Source organism: Stegodyphus dumicola, chromosome 2, assembly GCF_044657685.1.
Source record: "Stegodyphus dumicola isolate Sdum_Otavi_A_Nest chromosome 2, ASM4465768v1".
NCBI lineage: Eukaryota > Metazoa > Arthropoda > Arachnida > Araneae > Eresidae > Stegodyphus > Stegodyphus dumicola.
Genome location: NC_140769.1, coordinates 55,824,350 through 55,846,046, shown reverse-complemented (window position 1 = coordinate 55,846,046; position 21,697 = coordinate 55,824,350). Strand labels below are relative to the sequence as shown.

The 21,697-nt window shown below is 32.0% G+C and overlaps 1 protein-coding gene across 1 annotated transcript in view; it reads right to left on the bottom strand.

The window, feature by feature from the left end:
* LOC118183992 (uncharacterized) overlaps positions 1 to 21,697 on the bottom strand; it is a 543,427-nt gene that overhangs the window by 323,415 nt on the left and 198,315 nt on the right. Inside the window, exons 36-40 of the mRNA XM_085809921.1 lie at positions 19,535 to 19,724; positions 17,436 to 17,633; positions 12,681 to 12,880; positions 10,666 to 10,806; positions 8,626 to 9,855 (exon numbers count right to left, since the gene is read on the bottom strand). Of these exons, the coding sequence (XP_085666047.1) occupies positions 8,626 to 9,855; positions 10,666 to 10,806; positions 12,681 to 12,880; positions 17,436 to 17,633; positions 19,535 to 19,724 (1,959 nt within the window). The remainder of the gene's footprint in view (positions 1 to 8,625; positions 9,856 to 10,665; positions 10,807 to 12,680; positions 12,881 to 17,435; positions 17,634 to 19,534; positions 19,725 to 21,697) is intronic.

Here is a 21,697-nt window from a genome sequence, read left to right as displayed (position 1 = left end):
TTAGTATTAATAAGCGCTGTTCAACTGGAATTGGGTTGGATTATTTGTTTGTAGCAAAGCTTTTCAGCCGACTTACATGTACCTGTATGTATTGCTCAGAGGGGGGTGGAAGGAAATTCCTGAACGAAAACAATGTAATAATGAAATGTTAATAAACAAATAAATATAACTTTTCGTATCTTATGTAATTTGTCTCCCTTCTGATACCATGTGCATCATTTATTTCTGATATACTGATACTGAATGAGACCTAAAAACACTTTTTTTAAATATATCTCCCCTTATGATCCTTAACACAGCCGTTTACTTTCCCCTTCCGTAAGTAACGTCAGTCTCCTGCTCTTGACCGCATTTGCCAAACCACCATTAGATTTACTCGTTACTGTTCGATCACTGCCGCTACGTCTCGTCAAGAAATATGCATTATTAACGGAGGAATAGCTAGCATTAGATGAAGGGCTATTTGCTTTCCACACTATAAACCACAATCAAAGTTTCAGATAAATTGATTGTATGTCGCAAATGAACAAAACATTGTACGACAAAAAATTTACATGTGCAAGGACAAAAGCCGAAGCAATTATTTGTAATGTTTTTTCACCATATTCGTTTTCACAACTGCAGAAAGAATTATATAAATGTACATTTATATCTATATATTTTGATCAGTGGCGTAACTAGAAATCTTGGACCCCTATGCAAAAATATATTTTGGGGCCACCCGTAATTTACAGTACTAAAAAAAAATCTGAATCCTTTCAAACTTTACATTACACCCAAAGGGGCCTTTTTTTGACGTTTCTGTGTGTCACCTTTATTTATTAAATATCATGTTCTTCGCATTTAACCCATAAAATTAAATTCAACAGCAATATCGCAGAATATTTAAAAAGACCATATCTTTAGAATTTACGTTACACAGCCTCGCGTGTTGGAGATAATTTTCTTTTTTCCCCCGTTCAGTGCTCGCTTTGGAATCGTCGAGTTTCTTAATAAAAAATTCGTTACGTTTTACAGAATATGAAATAGATAATAAAAATTAAGCTCTCCTCTAGAGGAGAGTCAGAACAAAAGCATACAACTTTATTGTTTTGTATTCAGTGAAACACCGAATTCAGCTGCTTTATGTGCGTGCGGCCTCCTATTTGCGTTTATATATGGCAGGTAGTAGACCCTTAAAAACTTAAAAGAAGACGGATCCTATTACATATATCTGTCTTCATTTAAATTTAAACATGTAAATGTAGTTCAACAGCACATTCAAAGCCCCCTAAACCTCCGGGCCCCTATGCGACGCCATTTCTTGCATACCCTTATTTACGCCACTGATTATGATGCTTCCAACCACAAAGATTTAAATTATTTCCCACAATTGTTAGACTTTAATTAGAATATTAGATTTTGTTTCATTGCGGGGGGAAACTTCATAAATAATTTTTGATTCAATAAGTACTACTTGTATTTTAAAAAAAGAATAATTTGAACAATAATATTATTGCCTATTGTGAGGATAACACTAACGCAAATTTTGGTGGAAAAGCTAGAAGAGGCATCAATAACGTTTCTACGAAACTTAACGAACAATTGAACCAAAACATTATTGGAGTAGGTTTGTGCAGCGCACATTTTACACAGTACTATTCAAACAGCATCTGACTTACTTTCAGTGGATCTTGAAAATATTATTGCAAAAATGTATTCGTATTTTTATATATATACTGTGCATGTTGACAGTTTGAAGGATTTTTGTGAAAGCGCAGAAATCGATTATTAAAAACGAGATTTTATGGGAATATGTGGAAAAATCTTTTTAATTAGAATCCATTTTCCGAAAAATAATATTTGCGAAAATGATCATTTTGATGAGGTGTCATTGGTAAAAAAATATGTTACTGAAGAAAAAATTAAATGTTGGTTGTCTGCAAATGTGGAAACAGACAAAAGGTGGACGGAGTTATTCCTTCATTTTAAACAGAATAATATTCCTTATGAAAATATTTTGAAAATTGTAGAACATGTGCTCTCCCTTCCAGGAATAATTGCAGCAACAGAACGTGTTTTTTCTAGTAGCAATAAAATATGGACAATTTTTAAAACGCATTTGAATATTGAAACTTTAAAATCTGTATTAAGGGTAAAATATAATTTGACTAATTCATGAGAGAAATTTCACGACATTTTAATAAATGATCCGAATCTATTGCAAAGTATTCACTTGATATATGAAAAAATATGACGTGAAAGAAAATCATAATTTTTAAGTAATATTTTTAATTAATTAAAAAACATAATATTCAAATTATAGTTTTTTTACAAATATTTTAATAGTTACCAATAGCTAATAATAAATATATTTTTGCATATTTACAGACAAGTACATGAATGTATACAATAAAATATATTTTTCAATTATTGGTCTGCTTTCATAACGAAATTACAATTCTCATTTCATTTAATTTGTTTCGCTTTGTCTCAATGAAAATGTGGTCACTTTACTTTAGCAACACGCACGAAATTACTGGAGCTTCTTTTGGGAAGTGATGTCGACTCCCCGATATAGCCTCGACCATAACACTATTAAATTACCATTTATTTTGAAATTTACGAAACTTCTTAAATGGTAAAAATTTCAGTAATAATGAAGACCTCAAAACGCATTTTAATTTTTTGCTGATAAAGACAAGAAGTTCTGTGAGCGCGAAATCATGAAGCTACCAGAAAGATGGAAAAAAGTTATCGAAGAGAATGGAAGTTATCTGATTGATTAAAGTTCATTTTTTGTGTAGAAATAGTTTAGTTTTATTTCACACTAAAAAAAACCGAACTTACTTTTTTGCCAACCCAACATATACCTCTAGATGATAAACAGCGTTTTATAAAGGATAATCTCTAAGACTTGGTACACTAAATTTTAATAGAATTGAGAAGATGGCAGAACCCATCTCTGTGAACAGCAGAATTGAAAAGGAAGCAATTGTAGAATTTATAAATATAATAGTATATATAATAATGCACATTTTTTAAGAAAAGAGTTCCGTTTTTAGTATTTCTAAAAGTGGAACAGACAATCTACTGGAAGAATATTGTTCTTTTAAACTATCGTCGATAAAGATTCTTGAAATAAATAAAATATATTTATCTTCTTTACTTTATTGTGGTAATATCATTGTGTTATGAACTCCCAAACAAACCAAATGCCTTCCAAGCTAAAGAGTACAGCTACTAAAACAGTACTAAGTTAAGCAAAATTCTGTCAAGTTATTGTATAGTATATAGTTATAAGTCATTACAATAAGTTATTGTAATGACTTAAATTTCTACTAAAAGGTAATAACGATAAGATATATTTTAATGTGCCTGAACTTGCTGATCCTTTTTTCCTCATTGATATTAATCTTATTTTTTAACCAAAGTTGAAGTCAATATAAATCCAATTAGGAATTCAGCAAAATAATATTGGACGTAAATTATGCAGATAAAGGGATTAAATCAGAGTGTAGAAGCAAGTATCAATCGTGTTTTGGGAGATAATAGAAGGTTTAAAGCATAAAATAATAAATGAACACAGGCTGTGGACAGCTCTCTCTTCTTCTTTCTTTTGCTTTCAGATTAGAAAATATATCAACTTTGTCGCTCAAAAAGATATTTTTCCGTTGCTCCTTTTTATTCATTTGGAAAATTTATAAGAATCTTGCTCTTTTCAAGTATATTTGCCCAAATGAATAGCATAGTGGCTGAGCATTGAAAACTATAGAGTAATTCAAAAGTTCCGCAACCCCCAATTTGAAAATGCTTTAAAATACGTATATTGTACGGATAATATTAGATTGTACTAATAATGGAAGCCACCATGAATGAAGGTAAATATATACCTACCACATCATGTGAATCTCGTTTACCATTTTTATAGCCTTAAGTCACGAACCTGCAAATTTCCCCTCAAATATATACAGTCAGCTTTCACTATGGGAAAAGACGTTAACTAAAAGCCGTTTCAAACAACCAATGAGAAATTTTACAGGTCATATCCCAAACATATGGTCATATCCAAGAACATGTAAAATGTCAAAAGTTCCCAAGATGTTAGTTATTTTGTTTTCCAGAAACGTTGTATAGATGATTATAAGCATTTAGTACAAACATCAGTCTGTCTGACGGTTTCGAAAACTGAGGATTCTTCGAAAAATATCTATCACTTCTTGCATATTTGGCAAAAAAGTCATTTCATAAAATTTCCTAACAGATGGTATATTTACGAATGAGTGCAAGTTCTTGAGTGAAAATGCATCTTTCGCAAAATATGGCCAATTAAATCACCTGGCATTCCATTCCAAATTTTTAATATTAGGTTCATCTGAAAGTTAATGCTTCCAAGAACATTTGGTGCACTTGACAAAAATAAGACAATAAAATCTAGAATTATGTCTCTAGCACTAATGCATAATCATTCATTAGCTTTTAAGTCGATCAGTTTGGAACACGTACTGCAGTGGCAGATGTTCCAGCATGTATTATAATAGCATAAATTTTTCTCATAGTATACGCCATATAAATATATGTATGTAAATATTTAGTTTTTCAGTAGTTCTGTAAAATAAAGTGTTGATAAGAGCTGTTTAGTAATGGGTTGCGTAACATCTGGGTCATTCTATATCGCCTGAAGAGAAACAGCTGGAAGCTAGAATTTCTGAAAACATGTTATAATTTTACAGCGTAAAGAAATAAGCAAAGAAAGAAATGATAAAATAAAAAGAGAAAATTATACAAATTTTTAAAAAGGACTAGAACAGTGATTCCCAACCAAAGACTAAAAAGCTTCAGAGTTGATATGATGCATGTAGAACGATGAGAAGAGGTTATTTATGAATTATTAATGAATATGAGGGGGTTATTGTTAAATTAATAAAGGTTTTTCATAAAATAACAAATTACAATTGCATTTTTAATTATGAAATGAATGTTAATGTTATTTTCTTTACTGCAGTTCAAAGTTGAGCAGTAAAAAATGAAGAAATTCAACAAATACCATTTTAGGGAAAGTACTATTGCCACAGAGAGACTAAAACAGTAACATTAGAAATGTTAATCAGCATGAAAAGAAATTCGGCGAATTTTTAGGTAAATACCTCATCGGTGAACTTAATTTCATGCTGATCTTAAAAATACTTAAAACAAAAAGAAAGAGCTCAATCATTCATTTTCATATAAAATTAAAAGCACCTAAAACGTGTTAAAATCTCTAAACATCATGAGGGTTCACCTTTAACATTTTCCCATTTACTTAATGCGACAAAATATTTCCTAGCAAGAAATTTTACTAATTAATAATTGAAATAGGATTTTAGAATGATTACCCAAGGCAGTGTATAACGTATGAAAAATAAGCCTTAAGGCATTTTATGATCAAAGAATGCTAAAGAAACGCTTAGGAAAGGATACATCTTATAACGAATTTGAATTTTTGTATATTATCAGATTTGCTTTAATTGGAAAAAATGTATTTAATACATTTTAGTCTTTATTTCGTTAAAAATACGTATTATATGATGATGAATACTTTAAATCTATTACATTGTGATGAATGCTTTAATCTGGTACAAATACGTATATGTGCTCATCTGGAAATGATGTCTTTTAATCACCATACGAAAGCCAGGACAGTCGCATCCTAATTATAAATTTAATATTAGCTATTATTATTTAGCGCTTAAGTAATACTACGGATTTTGAATATATGTAAATAATTTTATTGAAATTATTCGTGAAAATGGAGTATTTCTTATATAATGTAACATGAATCAATTGAAAAGGCGAAGATCTCCCGGAAAAACAAGGTTATAGGGACAAGTCTATTTAAAATTGAGATAAATGGCTGTCTCGCTAAGCTGTTAACGGGTTTGGCGACATTTTGGTCCAGTCCCTGTATCACTGTAATTGAATAACTATAACTGATCCCTATATGTAACTGTAACCATATCCAACCCTTATATGTAACTTTAACTGTATATGCCTTCCAGTTATTTCGAGAAATGGAAGGTACTAGAGATTTCTCGGCGGCGGGGTAGATATGTAAAACCCGAGAGAGCACCAGCTCTCAAGTTTTCAGTTCAGAGTTGACTTCGGAGTATTGAGATTTTAAAGCGAGCTTCGCTTTGCATTGCGTTGTGTTTAACGTTCTTAGCAGTTTGAAATTGTAACTACTGTGTGTTCGCTGCCATAATGAGAACAGCTGTACATTTGTGGAAAGTTCCAGAACTGTAAAGCATTTCTTTTGGAAAAATAAATTTTATCAAGCTATCATCGGTCCTGTGTGCATTCAATCCATTAAGAACCTGTACACACGCAATATTATTTCTGACTATGCAATAAAATGACCGAAATTTTTGCAAAACCGTCGTTTCCCATGCAAAATTCGTTTGTTTCCCTTTTTATCATAGTTGGCTATTAATAACAATATTTGAATGTTTTACTGTCCAAAACGTTTGCGAACAGAATCAAATGATAAATGCAAACGTGCTTTGAATATAGAACGAACATGGATTTACGTAGCTATTACATTATTATAGCTGCTTATTTTTACGGTTGGTAATGTAAAGTATAGTCCGATATGCATAATATCTCAGATTGTTGTTTCATTATTTAGAGTTTCATTTATACATACTTATTTAGGATTTTTTACTTGTTAATTTATTCTTCGGACATAAAAATTTAAGTTACACCTTAATTAATTACATATTCTTTTGTGGACTATTTTTAGAGGAACTAAATAATAAATTTCATGACTTGCAATTAGTTTGTATAATACGTGTTTACATAAAAAATATTAAGCATTAAAATGACGAATAAAAACCTAATGCAAGAATTTTTAGTAAGCTATAATAAATGATAATATACACTGAAATAGTTCCGAAAGTTTCTACTGTATGCAAAGGTGTTATAAAAGTAACTAATAAAACTTTCCAAAATCGGGTAATAATTATTTTTAAGGGCGTTTCCTATATTTCAAACATGGTATGTTTAAAGAACTATGAACCGAGTAATATTTTGAGAAAATATTTAGTTCCAATAAATACTGGTGGATTTAATTTTCCATTAAATTGCATTTAGTGCTCTAGTTCTAGTTCTGTAAGCAAAAGTTTTCGTAATTGGTAAATTTTATATTTATGAAACATTCAAAAACAACATTAGTATGTAATTATAAAGGAATATTTTGGTAAAAATCATCGTAAAATTAAATTAAAACAAAGTAATTTTTGTTAAAAAAATTCTAAATGAATTTACATTTGCTCTTTTCGTCCCCATATTCACCATAAGAACAGAAACTTGCATAGAAAGTTTTTGAATTTTGTTATGAAAAGTCGCTTTCTGATTGAAATATTCCCTAATTTCTGCCCAAAAGCTCAGTATATATTTTTAACTTCTGAGTGAAGTACAGTTAAGGCAGAGGGGAAACGTCCTACGAAGAACTGTGTAATGTTTTGGGACTCTCCTAAGAGTCTTAGTTGTGTAGGTACTAGGGCTTACTTCTATGAATACCTGCGCAAATATCCAGAGGATACATTATGGAAAATATTTGAGTCTAAATAGTATACACCAGCGATTCTCAACCTGTGGTACGCAAGAGAAAAAAGAAACGCAAAGAAACAAATTATTTTTAACTATCAAATTAAAAAATCTCATGAAGAAAAAGAACAATTGATAGAAATTTCCTGTGAAGATTTGAAAAATAATACACTTGTTAACTTTTGGCTGAACCGAAAAAAAGAATTTAAAGGCATTTCAAATAAAATTATTACATTTTTATTTCCTTTTTGCACAATCTATTTATGTGAAAAAGGATTTTCTTCCATGTTATCTTTGAAAACTAAATACAGAACAAAATTAAAAGTGGATTCTAATTTACGATTAAAACTAAGTGAAATAAGACCAGACATAAAGAAACTGATCTCTCTTAAACAGGCACAAATTTCACACTAAATTTTAGAATTAAAGAATTATACCTTAAATTTTGATAATTAAAATTGTAACCAATTTTTAATCTGATAATTTTTATGTGTGCTTATGTAATACATATAGCCAATAGGTTGTGCAAATGGCAAAATATATTTTTTTTAATATTTCGATTAAGAATTTGAAAAATAATCATTGTAAAATGTAGTGGTGGTACTAAAGTAGTCAAATGGTCAAGAACCGCTGGTATGTATACACTGATATCGGAAGCGAAAACTAAGCTTAAAAAATATAAATAATGTACCTTATTATTGAAACGGAAATAAATATTTCATTTTAACACTAATTTTTAATATGGTTGAGTCTGAAATTTATACTCCAAACAACTTATTCATCTAACACTGCAAATGATATGACTTTCTAAATTAAAGGTAAACCCTCAATAAGAAAAATGTTTTCAGCATCCTACCACGCTTCTTTTTAAAAATAAATGAATATAAGTGACACTACAAACAAGAATAGGAAAAGCTACACAGAGTTTTTATTGAGAAAATTATAACGGGGGGAAACAAACTCACTTAAAAACCTAACCAGCAAACAAGCAAAAAATCATAAACAACACTTGTGAACTTGTCTTAGGTTGGCGACCACTGGTCTAGTTGATTGCTAAATCTAATTATCGGCATATATCTTCCTTAAGGATTCTGCACCCCTCACCTTAGAAAAATGTGGTGGCTTAACTTCGGCCCCAACGACGGGCTCTTCTTCAATGACGACTTCTTTTTTAGGCCTAGGTTCGCTTCCACTTTCTTTTTTAATAATAGGTTTGGGTAGGGATTTAGAACTTTCGTCTAAGGATGAAATTGTCTCGGACTTGTGCTCCAAAACAACTTCGTATTTCTTGGTGATCGAAATTTCTTCGGTGGAATAAGACGTCCGCGTAGTGGTGGATGATTCCGTCGTATAGAACGAAGTTGGCGTTGAAGAGGTTTGACAAGATGTTGTCGATATTGAAGTACTTTTAGCATCAGTGGAGGAAAATTTACTTTCAGATGCTGTAGTTCCAGTTGACATAAATTTAGTTTCTGTAGTACTATGAAATGGTTCAGTTCCTGTTGTTACTTCAGCTTTCCGCAACATGCTAAATTCTGAAACACTCTGCAAAGGTTTTATGGGTGTCTTCAATGTATCAACAACTGTCGACGGTGGTTCAACTTTCCGCCACGGAACTTTTGGCTTTTCTTCTTTTTGAGGGCTCCATATCGGTACTAAACTTTTTTGTGGTTTTTCTTGTGCAGTCTGAGGTGCAGCAATAGGTTTAGGAGTAAATTTCTTTGTTGGAGTAAAGTGAGAAGCTATGGGTGTTGAAACGAACCCTGTTGACGATACAGACCTCGATTCAGAAATGAATGTACTTTGTTTAGAAAAGGAACTTGTTGGCCCGAAATTTACATCTATACCATTCTGAACAATTGGCTGTTGCGTCTGAGTTTTAGGTGCTAATTTATTTTGATCAGTTTCAGTCTGTTTCTTCACATCCTGCTTAGAGAACTTTTCGATGGACTGTTTCACGAAGCTTTCTGAGAGAGTTGGCTTCAGAATGTCAGGCGGAGGCACAAAATTTGACTCAGTAATCGTCAGTGGTACTTCCTTTTCTTCTTCAATGGGTTCAGGTGATGGAATAGGTTCTGGTTCTGGTGCTTCAGTTATAGCTGGTGCAGGAAAAGGTTCTGGTTTGTCTTGAGTCCACACTTTAGACGTTACCGCTGGCATCGGAGGAGGAGAAGGTGGCAGCTTAACGTCAGTAGATGGCAACTTGACCTCAGCCAACGGTTTTGAAACACTAGGATGAGTCGGAAACGGTTGCACCGCTTCTGTTTGATTGATAGAAATCTTAGTGAACATCTATAAAGAAAAATAGTAAATTAAAATAAATTAATTAATAAATATAAATTAGAAACTAATAAATTAAACCTCGTTAAAGAAAGTAATTAAATAAATATAAATTTCCAAATGCTTTTATAATTAAGGACATACCACTTTGTTCATTGTAATAATATTAGGATTCAGAAAACTAAAAAGATAAAGCAGTAATAGCTTAAATAACAAATGATCTACATTAATAAAATTTAATGGTAATGACAATGGCTATCAAGCTTCATGCAAATAATAAAAAAGCTATTTATATTCTGCTTCATTTGATCATAACGTCTTTGAAGCTAGTTTTACGTTATCAAAAGAAGTTCACATATGTTAACTATAATATTCTAAGCAAAAAATTAATAATTTTACAGAAAATTCTAATTACACATTGAATTAAAGGTTTCTGAGGAAAGGGCTTAAAATTTTAACAAATTTGACATTTTAACAAATTTTAACTTTTTTGGGGTACTAAGTAAATTTTTATTTTTCCACGAAAGTGTACTTTCATGATTAACGCAATATTAAAAGCCAAATATTTTAAATAATTTTTATTCGCTTTGTAGCACACTAAAAGCTTATAATATCATTTCAGTTAGTGTTTTTATATACTTTTAAAGTTACAGTAAAACTATTATATGTTATAAAGAAGCACACAGAGAATTTATGTAATCTAAAGTTACTGAAAAAAATAATTGTAACTGAAATATTTCGTTAATAGGCGCACGTCTAGGTATAAACATTTAGTAGAGTAGAAAAATTACTCCCAAATAAATTTTAAATGAAATAAATTACTTCTCTCTTTTGATGCATGCTGATATAGGACTCCTCCACAGGGCTTTTGTCTTCCTCCACAACCAGATCGGCCAGACTTCTGGCTTCTCCAGCCACGTTACTGGCCACGATCATATAGCTTCCAGAATCGTCTGGAAATACCTATGAAATGAAACGTGATACATTATTTTGAGATAATAACTGATAACTTAAATGTATATGATAAAATCTCTCTTTTTAAATCGTCCGTTTTTTTAAAGAACCATACCAGACTCTCATTCTTGCTTGGTCATCATGTTCTTCTTCTTTTTTTTTTTTTTTTTTTTTTTTTTTTTTTTTTGTTTTGTTTTGTATCCTTTGATTTAAAGCAAATCTAATATCTTTTATCGAATCAATCGGAAGTTCCTTGTTAAAGCTATAACATGCAAATTTCAAATGTCGCTATGCAGTGTGCATTTTAGAAGGAAGTACCATTCAGAGACTGACGTCTATAGAAGTAGATCTTTGGTTACAAACATTATTCACATAAATTTACTCGTTTCCTTCCCCCTTTTTTTACTTCCTTGTACGAAGTAAAGGAATTATTGTAATCGCGAAAAATTTCGGGTAGCATATTTCAACGAAAATATCCATTTTGACTGCTCTCGAATCCATTTGAATGATTTTTTATAGCTATTAGTTAAGAACGTCAACACAACCATTAATAACTAACTTAATTTTACACATTTAAAATACTTTTAAAACAAAATGTGCTAAAAGTATTAATAATTTTAAATTTTAAATAGTGTACAATTTTGAAACAGTTGACATAAATATAGAATTTCAAAGATACATTAATGCTAACAGTTTTGAGAGATCTGAGAGAACAAATAATTACTTGAAAATTTTATATAAGGGTTTACGTAGCGATGAAAGACAACTATCGCATCAACTGCAAATCGCACATTTCTGACGAGCAAAACTGCAACAAAAGCAAGAAAGAAGTAAACCAACAATACCGAACAAAGTTTCTTTATTTACAAATATGTCCATTAATTCAGAACGTAGGGAAAAAAAACTATTTGAAATTCAAAAAGCCAAGATTCGACATCGAATTAACGTTGGTTTGAAAAGATAGTTTGGGTTAACGGATTAAGGCCGTATTAGGGCTATCTGCCTAAGGGATAAAGTGCTTGGTAAAGGACTTCATACAAGAAACTGGCTGGTATTCATGTATACATGCATACTTAAGCAAACAAACCCTTTACGGCATTCAAATACAGGTCAAACTACCAACGTTTAATGATCTTACCCACTCAGCAAATATTAAACCAGTGTAATAAAATTACAAAATTAAAAACAAAATCTGAAAGGTTTCAGATTTTAAATTACGTCCAAATGGGCGTTTTTTAACGTTTTGTGTGTTACCTTTATTTATTAAATATCATGTTCTTCGCACTTAAACCATAAAATTTAATTCAAGAGCAATATCACAAAATATTTAAAAGAAGCATATCTCTAGCGTTTCCGATACACAGTCTCTCGCGTTGGAGATAAAAAAGGTTTTCAAAAATTTGTTAAAGTTTTACAAAATATGAAATCGATAATAAAACAAATTCCAAATTAGGGCTGCCAGATGCCCATATTCGGTGAAAGATTACGTTATTCAAAATCTGATGGCTCTAGGTACCGTTGTTTTATCACAATACGAGAAACATACATACATTTATGACAATTCTTCATTATGTAATTTCTTTAAATATAACACAGGGCGATAATAGTTGGTGGCAACAATTTGAAAAGTGAAACAACGCAGAAAGTGAATCGACGCAAAATGCCAAAACGCAATTAAAAGTCCTTCTGGGCAAATTGCCCCTTTGAACTAACAATGAAAATTTGTAGTTCAAATAATTGAACAATTGGTAGTTCAAATAATTTAATTGTTTGAAAAAATAATATTTTTCGTTGAAACGAATATTTGAAGTCGATTTTTGCTTTAATTTAAATATTAATTTAGCAATTAAACGAGCATACGAAGGCAGATTTTCGAATCTTACCTCGCTGATGAGCAGTGTGTGAACGTTGCCACTGGAAGATATCCTAAAGTCTGGAGAATTTTCGATTGGGTTTCCATTTCGGTACCATTTAATTTCTGGCGTTGGAACTCCAGTCACTTCTGCTTCTAATGTGACTCTACTACCTGATTTAACAACAGCCGCTTGCAATTTTCTTTTGAATTTAGGAGCCTCACGGTAGGCTGAAAAAAAAAAAGAATAAGCATATGAGTATATGCGAATTGAAAATATGACTTCCAACATTTAGGAAATAAAAATTATTTTATGTTAAAATTTAGTAATACATCACATGTCAGATGCAGAGGTACTTATGCATCTGTTGTTTCTATATTCACAGTTTGTTGTCGTTCAGTGGGCTTTTGATTACAAAGATAATACGCAATTTATAAGTTACAAAAGATGCTCTAGGCGAGAACAGGCTGTAACGTCGTGAGATACAGCAGCCCAAACCAATATTCATTCTAAAATTTTGTAGTTGAGTGTATTATGCAGGGTGTTCGGAACAAATGCACCTATTTTGAACAGTCGATTGAAAACACAGTTTTAGTGCTACGAGGGCTAATATTGGCCACAAGATGGGAGCTGAATTCGTAGAGTTTTGGAGAAAATATTTTTTCTCGCGTCCGACGCACCTGCACTTTTGCTGAACCGAAAAACGGAAAAATGGAGTCACCGCAAGAGAATGCACAAATTGTTCCCTAAGCATGCAGAACACAAATCCGTAGTAAAAGTGGCAAATAACGTTTCAAACAGTTTATAGAAGAAATTCATCCCAGGCTAACAGCATAAAAAAGTGGCACAAAACGTTTCTCGAAACGGAAAGTGTATGGAAAAGATCCGAAGGTGATCGACGTTCACATTCTGATTCACGTGTCGAAGATGTTCGACAAGCTTTCGTTCGGAGCCCTCGTCAATCGATCAGGCAGGCAGCTTCTGAATCATCTGTGCCACGATCAACTGATGTGCTGCATCGAAATCTGAGGATGCATACATATATAGGTACATTTGATTTGGACACCCTATACTACTACATCCACTTTGAAAATGTTTGCGTATTACAGTAAAACATTTTAAAATGGGATTAAATATGTGTAATGCACATTTGTATGTCTTGTGTGTCTTGCAGCCTGTTACACGGATGGAAGTAAAATTACCTGTGTAACTTTAAAGAAAACCCTGCACGCAGTTTGGCGGGAATATTGGCACCCAGTTCTGACTTGTAGTGTTATTCTTATCATTAGCACAAATACGCATGGGCAGTTTCGGCTGATATTTCATTGCTTCTGCAATGCTTTTTATGGAAAGTTGATTTGTTCTCTGCTTTTATTGCTTAATACTGCACACGATATTGAAACAACAATGTATCTTTGCATTAATAGTACTTTTGTGTGATTGTATGAAAACACAACAGTAATTAGTTCTCCAATTAATGTTGATTTATAACTACTAATTTACAAGAGATTATATAACTAATATAAGAGACTAATATTATAAGAGATTTTATAACTAATAAAATAAAATCTACGTCAATCAACGTTTATGTCTCCTTTTTTTTAACACTCGGTCATATTTAGTATGTCTTTCTTTTAGAATACGTTCTGACTACTGTAGAGTCTGTTAAAAAATAGACTAAAAGGCGAGAATCCCTTATTTCTTATTTTATTACTTTTCTTCATTGCTGTACAATCTCATGTACAGCAATGAAGATGTACAGCAATGAATGTACAGCATGTACAGCAATGAAGATGTACAGCAATGAATGTACAGCATGTACAGCAATGAAGATTAACACATTTCAAGAACAATGAACTACCACGTGGTTCTTTCCGTGCATTTTAGACTGAAACTAAACAAGGGAGAATTACCATTATTGCAACTTTTAAATTAAACTGTAATTAAGTCCTATACGATCTCATAAAAAATCTCAAGAAGATGTGTCTTTAATAGTCTCGAACTTATGCTATGTTTTTCACCAAAACCATTTGCTCTAATTAAGCATTTTATGTTCTTTCACGTAGATCAGTTTTCAGGTTTGAACTATTTTCTGCTCTTTCGTCACGGCAGAAGTCCATTACAGATGCTTCAAGAGTTACAAAAGTTAAGATGACATCATATCCTGATTACATTCATCGAAAATAGTCGAGTATCCATCTCACAGTATAGACTACTAAATAAAAATCTTAGACTGTTTTAAATGTGCTGAGAATATTTACATTAGCATACCTCCGGGGGAAAACATTTGACATACAGATTGCTTTATAATAAAATTTGAAATATATCATGCAGTTTATTATTCATTGCAACGAAACAGACTGTGGATAATGATCATTCATCATTAAAGTATACAGCTAGAAATATACTCGACCTAAACAATTATTGTAGTATTGAACTGCTGGAGAGAATTCTACAGCAAATAAAATAATCAATTTCACTCGGTTTTATTAGAGTTAGAACAAATAGCAGAAGGCATTTTGGCATCGGGATATCTTAATGGTATGGAAAGTCAATGCTCTTCCAAAAAGGTATTACTTGTTCATTTCTTCTTTTTTTACTAAGTACCATTGTTTAATCTCCTGTATTTTGCATCTGGCTATCAGCGTCCCTTCTCGAATACGCTGTGCATATCATGCAAAACGCATATTGCTACCTAAGAATGATTAAGATTCTAAGTCAGAAATTAAGTCTCGACTAAATACGTAAGTAGTATTAAACTCAAATTACATGCAAATCAGATACTCGATCTAAAAAGAGCTGAAGAGCCAAAACACATTTTTAACAAAATTTAAAAACATTTCTAACAAAACAAAAATTTTTAAAAAATCTGAAAGGTTATGTCTAAATTACGTCCAAAGGGCCGTTTTTTTAACATTTTGTGTGTTACCTTTATTTATTAAATATCACGTTCTTCGCACTTAAACCATAAAATTCAGTTCAAGAGCAATATCGCAAAATAATTTTTAAATGAGCATATTTTTAGAACTTCCGATACACAGTCTCGCGCGCAGGAGATAATTTTTTTTTTTTTTTTTTTCCCATACAGTGTTGCCATTGTTCGCTTTGAAATCGTTTAGTTTGCTACTAAAAAATTCGTTGAAGTTTTACAAAATATAAAACCGATAATAAAATTAATTTCAAATTCAAATTAGGGCTTCCACATGCCCATATTCTATGGAAGATTGCGTTATTCAAATTTTGATGGCTCTAGGTACCGTTATTTTGTCACAATAATGCGAGAAACATACATACATTCATGCAAATCCTTCATTGTTTAATTTCTTTAAATATAATACAGGGCGATAATATTTGGTGGCACTAATTTGAAAAGTGAAGCAACGCAAAATGCCAAAACGAAATTAATAGTACTTCTGAGCAAATTGCCCCTTTGGACTAATAAAGAAAAAATAAAATAGAATAAAATCTGAAAGCTTTCAGATTTTATATTATGTACAAAGGTGCGTTCTTCTTTTTTTTTTTTTTTTTTTTTTTTTTTTTTTTTTTTTTTTCCATTCACATACACATACACATTTTAAGAGTGTTTGGGCTAATGTCCGTTTGAGCTAAAAATATTTAAAAACAGCATATCTTTAGAATTTCCGATACACAGTCTCACGCGCTAGAGATAAAAATATCCCCCCGTATAATGTTGCGACTGCTCGTTGAGCTTTTTAATCAAAAATTCGTTAAAGTTTTACATAAAAAATGAAATAGACAATATAACAAATTCCAAATTTTGGGTTCCCAGATGCTCATATTCGGGTGGAGGACTACGTTATTCGAAATTTGACGGCTCTACGTACAGTTGTTTTTTTCACAATGCAAGAAACATACACATATACACGCATATTCTTCATTATTTAATTTCCTTAAATATAACACGGGGCGATAATATTTGGTGGTAACGGTTTGAAAAGTGATACAACGCTTTTAGTGATTCAATGCAAAATGCCGTTTCTGTGCTAATAGCTCTTCTTTATTAACGACCCTTCGGGCTAATAAAACTTCATCTTCACTTACTGAATATTTATCAAAACCTACATAAACAATAATAACAACCATACAAAGGAAAATATTTCAAATTTATATTTCTTTTTTATCTGAAGTCTTTAAAGGTCGGTACCCGCAAGAAATTTTTATTGGTTATAATTTATAATTAAAACGTATTGACAGCAGAGAATTAAAATTTAGACTGACATTTATTCCAGATAATTCCAATATGTTGAATGAACTCCTAAATAATTTACTTTTGACCTTAACCGAGAATTTCAGAATACTGAAGGAACATAAGCTGTCGGTTGGAAAACTAAATTTATTGACTGTACCAATATGGGAAAATTTGTCACATTACTCTAATCACATGGCTTGACGTACAAACATATAGCGAGAAAGACAAAGCCTCGACCTATTAATTTTTTCCTTCAATAGAAGTCTTGTACCTAAGCTCAGTCTATAACTGTATGTTTCTAAAACTAAAATCACCGTATTTGTGACAAATACATAATTAAAATGCATTCGAGGGTCTTACAAATCTGTTTTAGTGTCTGAATGCAGCCTGCCTATTTGAGACCTTTGAAATAAATGAATACATATGGTTTTCAGCAACATCCATGTGTTTTCTTAAAACCAGTATTTAGTGAACAATGCTAAAACAACATAGTACTTCATTTTATGTTCCAAGTTTTAGCTAAGTTTTAACTTTTTTGCGCTTTCATTTCAAATATAGTTGTTTAATTGACTCACGTTTAACTCTGACTTCGGCAATACTGGTGGCTTTGCCTGCTGCATTAGCCGCCACGCAGGAATATTTCCCACCATCTGATTCAAAACTCTTCAAGATAAATACAGATGTTCTGTTGCTTCCGCTTGATATTTGAAGACCCGGTCGATTTTTAACTTCCACTTCGTCTTTGAACCATTGAATAGTAGGTTCGGGGACACCTAAAAGGTGGAAATAAAGAAAAGTAAATTATTTGGAAACTACAGCCTAGAAGAACTTTTTTTCACGCTTTCACATCAATAAAAAGTAAAGCATGACAAATTTCGCGTTCTGCTCATAATATGTAAAATTTAAATAATGATAAAATAGCCAGTTGGTGATTCAAAATACAGCTTAATAATTTTCAAAGAACAGAAAATAATCTATTGGAAACATACTTTTAAAGCTAATCATCATAAAAATGATATCTTGAACAGATTTTTACATTTTTTATATAGATACATAATTACAGATTTCACGGTATGTAATCTAGAACTAAACTATATGTTTCATCTTGGAATCTATAAATCGTTATCGTATCGAAGCGATAGCTGCCATCGTATTCTGAAGTATATATCATTGATATGTTGCAGATGTTTGCATTAATGATTATAAATATATTACGATGGTTAAATTCACAGATCACTCATTCTATCTCAAAACTGCTTTCCAGGAATTTATATCACGAGACTGTGGAATTCAGCAAGTGAAGTGTTCCTCGATACACTTCATAATACCACAATTTTGTTATGGACCGAAGAAAGACCGTTACAGAAATCCTCCTTTGTCAAAAAGATACTTGTTAAGTCACGAAGGGCTAAGATGATAGGACAATTTCCCGTACTACAGCATACTAGTCAACGACTGGTTCAAATACCGCTATCTAGCACTACAGATTACCGGATAATCTTCAGAAAGAGACCCCATGTCCATTGCCATCAGACTAGTCTTCATACTTTTTTAGAGGTGGGTTGTCGTAAAATGAAAACAACGATATTATTTTCTATCGTTTAGTCAGCTGAAAGAAGGCTCGTAATAATAAAATTCTCAGTTCTGTTCTTATCCCCCATTCCAGATAAGAATCTACTCCAGGTAAGAACTCTTGAGCTATCTACAGTATGCTCTGCAAGTATATGCATTATTCAAACAAAAAGGTCTTGAAATTTTGCGCTAAAGAAAGTACGCATAATTTGTGTTAAAAAAGAGAACAAAAATCCTTTACTGCCCGTTATTGCTAGTCAAGAAATAATTATTTTGCTTTTTTATGAAGCAAAAATTATTTGAAATACCTTCTGCTTACGAGTTCTTGAAGATGTTTCATGTCTATAAATATCTTTCGATTCTCGTTAATGATCTCACTTCTAGTTCTTTCTTTAATATCAGCTTTTATTAGTTGTTTTTTTCCCCATTTTTCGGTAGACAGATGTTCATTGTTCGGTAGACAGATGGCATTAGGAGCTTCGTTTTCTACCCCTTGGTTAAAAAAATTCTCGGATTTCTCTCTATTGTTCTGAGGAAGGCCCATCCCCCCCTACATTTCCATTAGTGCAGTTGAGAGAAAAGTCTGCTATTGACAAGTGAAACTTTGCTACTTTAAATTTGTCCCCGCTATCTTCATTCGTGTTGCTTATTATTAATTGCTTTAGCAAAAGTAAGCCATTAGTAATGAGATCACTGACAAATAGCTATCAAAAACATTCAGCGCTGTCTTAACGTGAGGCTAGAGAAGACTGCAACTCATTTCGAGCATATAATAAGCAGCATATAATAAGCATATAATAAGCAGCATAAGTAAGGGAACGTAAATTATCAGAATTTTATGAATCCATAATATGAATCACTCTTGTACAATTTCTCGAAACACTGAACCGTATTGGTGAAACTTGATGAACTGTAAACATCATTGCCGGCAAGAATATAAATGGTTTAGTAAGTTACTTATGCAAAAATGGGATAAAATGGGTTATGAACAATAATATGTTTCACTGAACCTTTATCAAACAAAAAGACCTAAACTGCATCTCTGCACACTTACAGAAATAATGTACATATATCTAAATTAGGGAATCTGAAAAATAAATACCTTCGTACTGCGCCTCTAACAAAAGTTTCTCGCCTTCTGTGACAATAGCCGTCGATACAGGTTTAGTGAATTTGGGAGGTTTGCTTGGGGGTTGTTCTATGATGGGTGTCTGTTCCATTTTTACCAGCTGTTGGCTTTGAAGAGATGAAAAGACTGGGAATGTTGGAGGTTGGAAATCCATCTCATCCACCTATACATAAAATTGCAGTTCATACTTTTATGTATGACGCTTTAAAATTATATTTTTAGTATTCAAAATATTATTAAACCATTCTTAATAATGGAAAACTAAAATAATGAATGACTAAATAACTGACACGTAACATTATAAAAAACATAGAATTATAAAAAATTAAAAGTCATTATAATTTTAACAAATTTGTATGGATTTCGTTTTCCGGAACTCAATTTCAAATTTTAATTGAATATAACAAATCTAGTTAAAACGAATACACATGCTTTTCATGTACTCATAAATTCAGTGGAATCTGGAATCTGAGAAATACATTAGTTAGAAAATACATTTAATATTTTCATTTAGCTGACTATCTGATCTTAACCTACCTTACGTTAAATGAGTTTAGAAGATTCGCCTTTTAAGGCAATTAGAGCGAAATATTTTTTGACTTAAAGTTTACTTTACAATACAGAGTTTTATGTATCATGCAATTTACTGAACATTATACAGAATGTTACGAGTACAGTACGGATACATTGCTACTGATCCTTAATGTGTACGGCTGAAAGACAGTAGGTTTCAAAATACTTTAAACATTAAAATTTGTACGGCTTTACTTTATTTTTTGAAAGTAATGTAAAGCTTTACATTAATTCTTCATTTTCCTACCTACGCTTGCCTAAAGCTTGTTAGTTTACGGCCGTGCTTATTACGTGCTGTTACTCTAAGCCGGTGATTATCAGATAAGAACGAACTACGCAGTAACAACTCTGTGCAGCTTAGGTTATTTATTCTACTTCATTAGTTTAATTTTATATTTTCGGTTTAAGTTCAAGCCAAAAGTGCTGGCTTTCTGTACGCCCAAGAGGGGCCATCAGTGAATACTTGATTTCAAATAAAAGAGCATTTCTACCCTTCTTCGGAGCTGTTATTTAGCAATAAGAACTTAGCGAATAGTCGCAAATCAGTTCTACTAGGTTCTAGCAGTTAAAGAAATTTATCTCAGCTAAAACACTACAACTTAGTTATTGGATAGCAAAAAACATTGCAATAATTATGCCATTGGGATTTTGCTTTTTCTTCTTTGAAGAGAAAGAAAGGCTCTACAGCAACTGACAAAGCGGCAGTGATACTCGTGGAAAGTTTAGTAACTATGGTATTCTTCAGAAATATACTAAAGTCTGCCGTTACAATGTATTCCTTTATTTCATTACATATCACTTTATAACAAACAAAAGCATCCTTTATTTGCTTACAACAAACTTCGAAAGCATGTGCCGCATTTATCCTATCATACCGAAATTGCAACAGCGAAAATTCAAAATTCAGTTGAACAAAATTCAGAATTCAATAAATGGCTGCATGGAAAATGCATCGCTTTCTTAAGCTGATTTTAGACTGCAACATCCGAGACACAACAAGTACCTTTTCCTAGAAACATGCTCTCTAAGTATCAATTTGAAAAATAGATTCTAACACGCAACGTTTTACTCGGAGATCTAAAATATTTCTTCAGGCAAATAAACCAATCAGCAGCTAGGTAAAAGATAATAGAGTCAACTTCTGCAGGTGAGAATAAAAGAATTCTATTTCATGTCCGACTCGAGCTAATGATTAAAGACGCCAACTTAGCTACGTAAACAAAATTGCTGGGAAAGTTTTGTTCGACGGAAGTTAAGTAAATTTACCTTGTAGTGTAGCTGCTGCTTTAAAGCAGCTTATCTGGAGAATGGTATAGCTGCAACAATCCCAAGAATTCTGCTTTATGTAATTCATTACCACTTTCAGTTGATAACTTAACTAGGATGCCATTAAAATCCGTTATCCCTCACGACGACAAAAAGAGTTTGGCCATTTCGTACTGGCCTTTTGAGCGACTGAGCTACGGCTACACCTCGTAATGCAGACACCAGTGCGGAGGTGTACACAAATCTGCCGCTTCTCGTTATAGATTACTTTTATTAAAATTTAAATAAGAAATATTA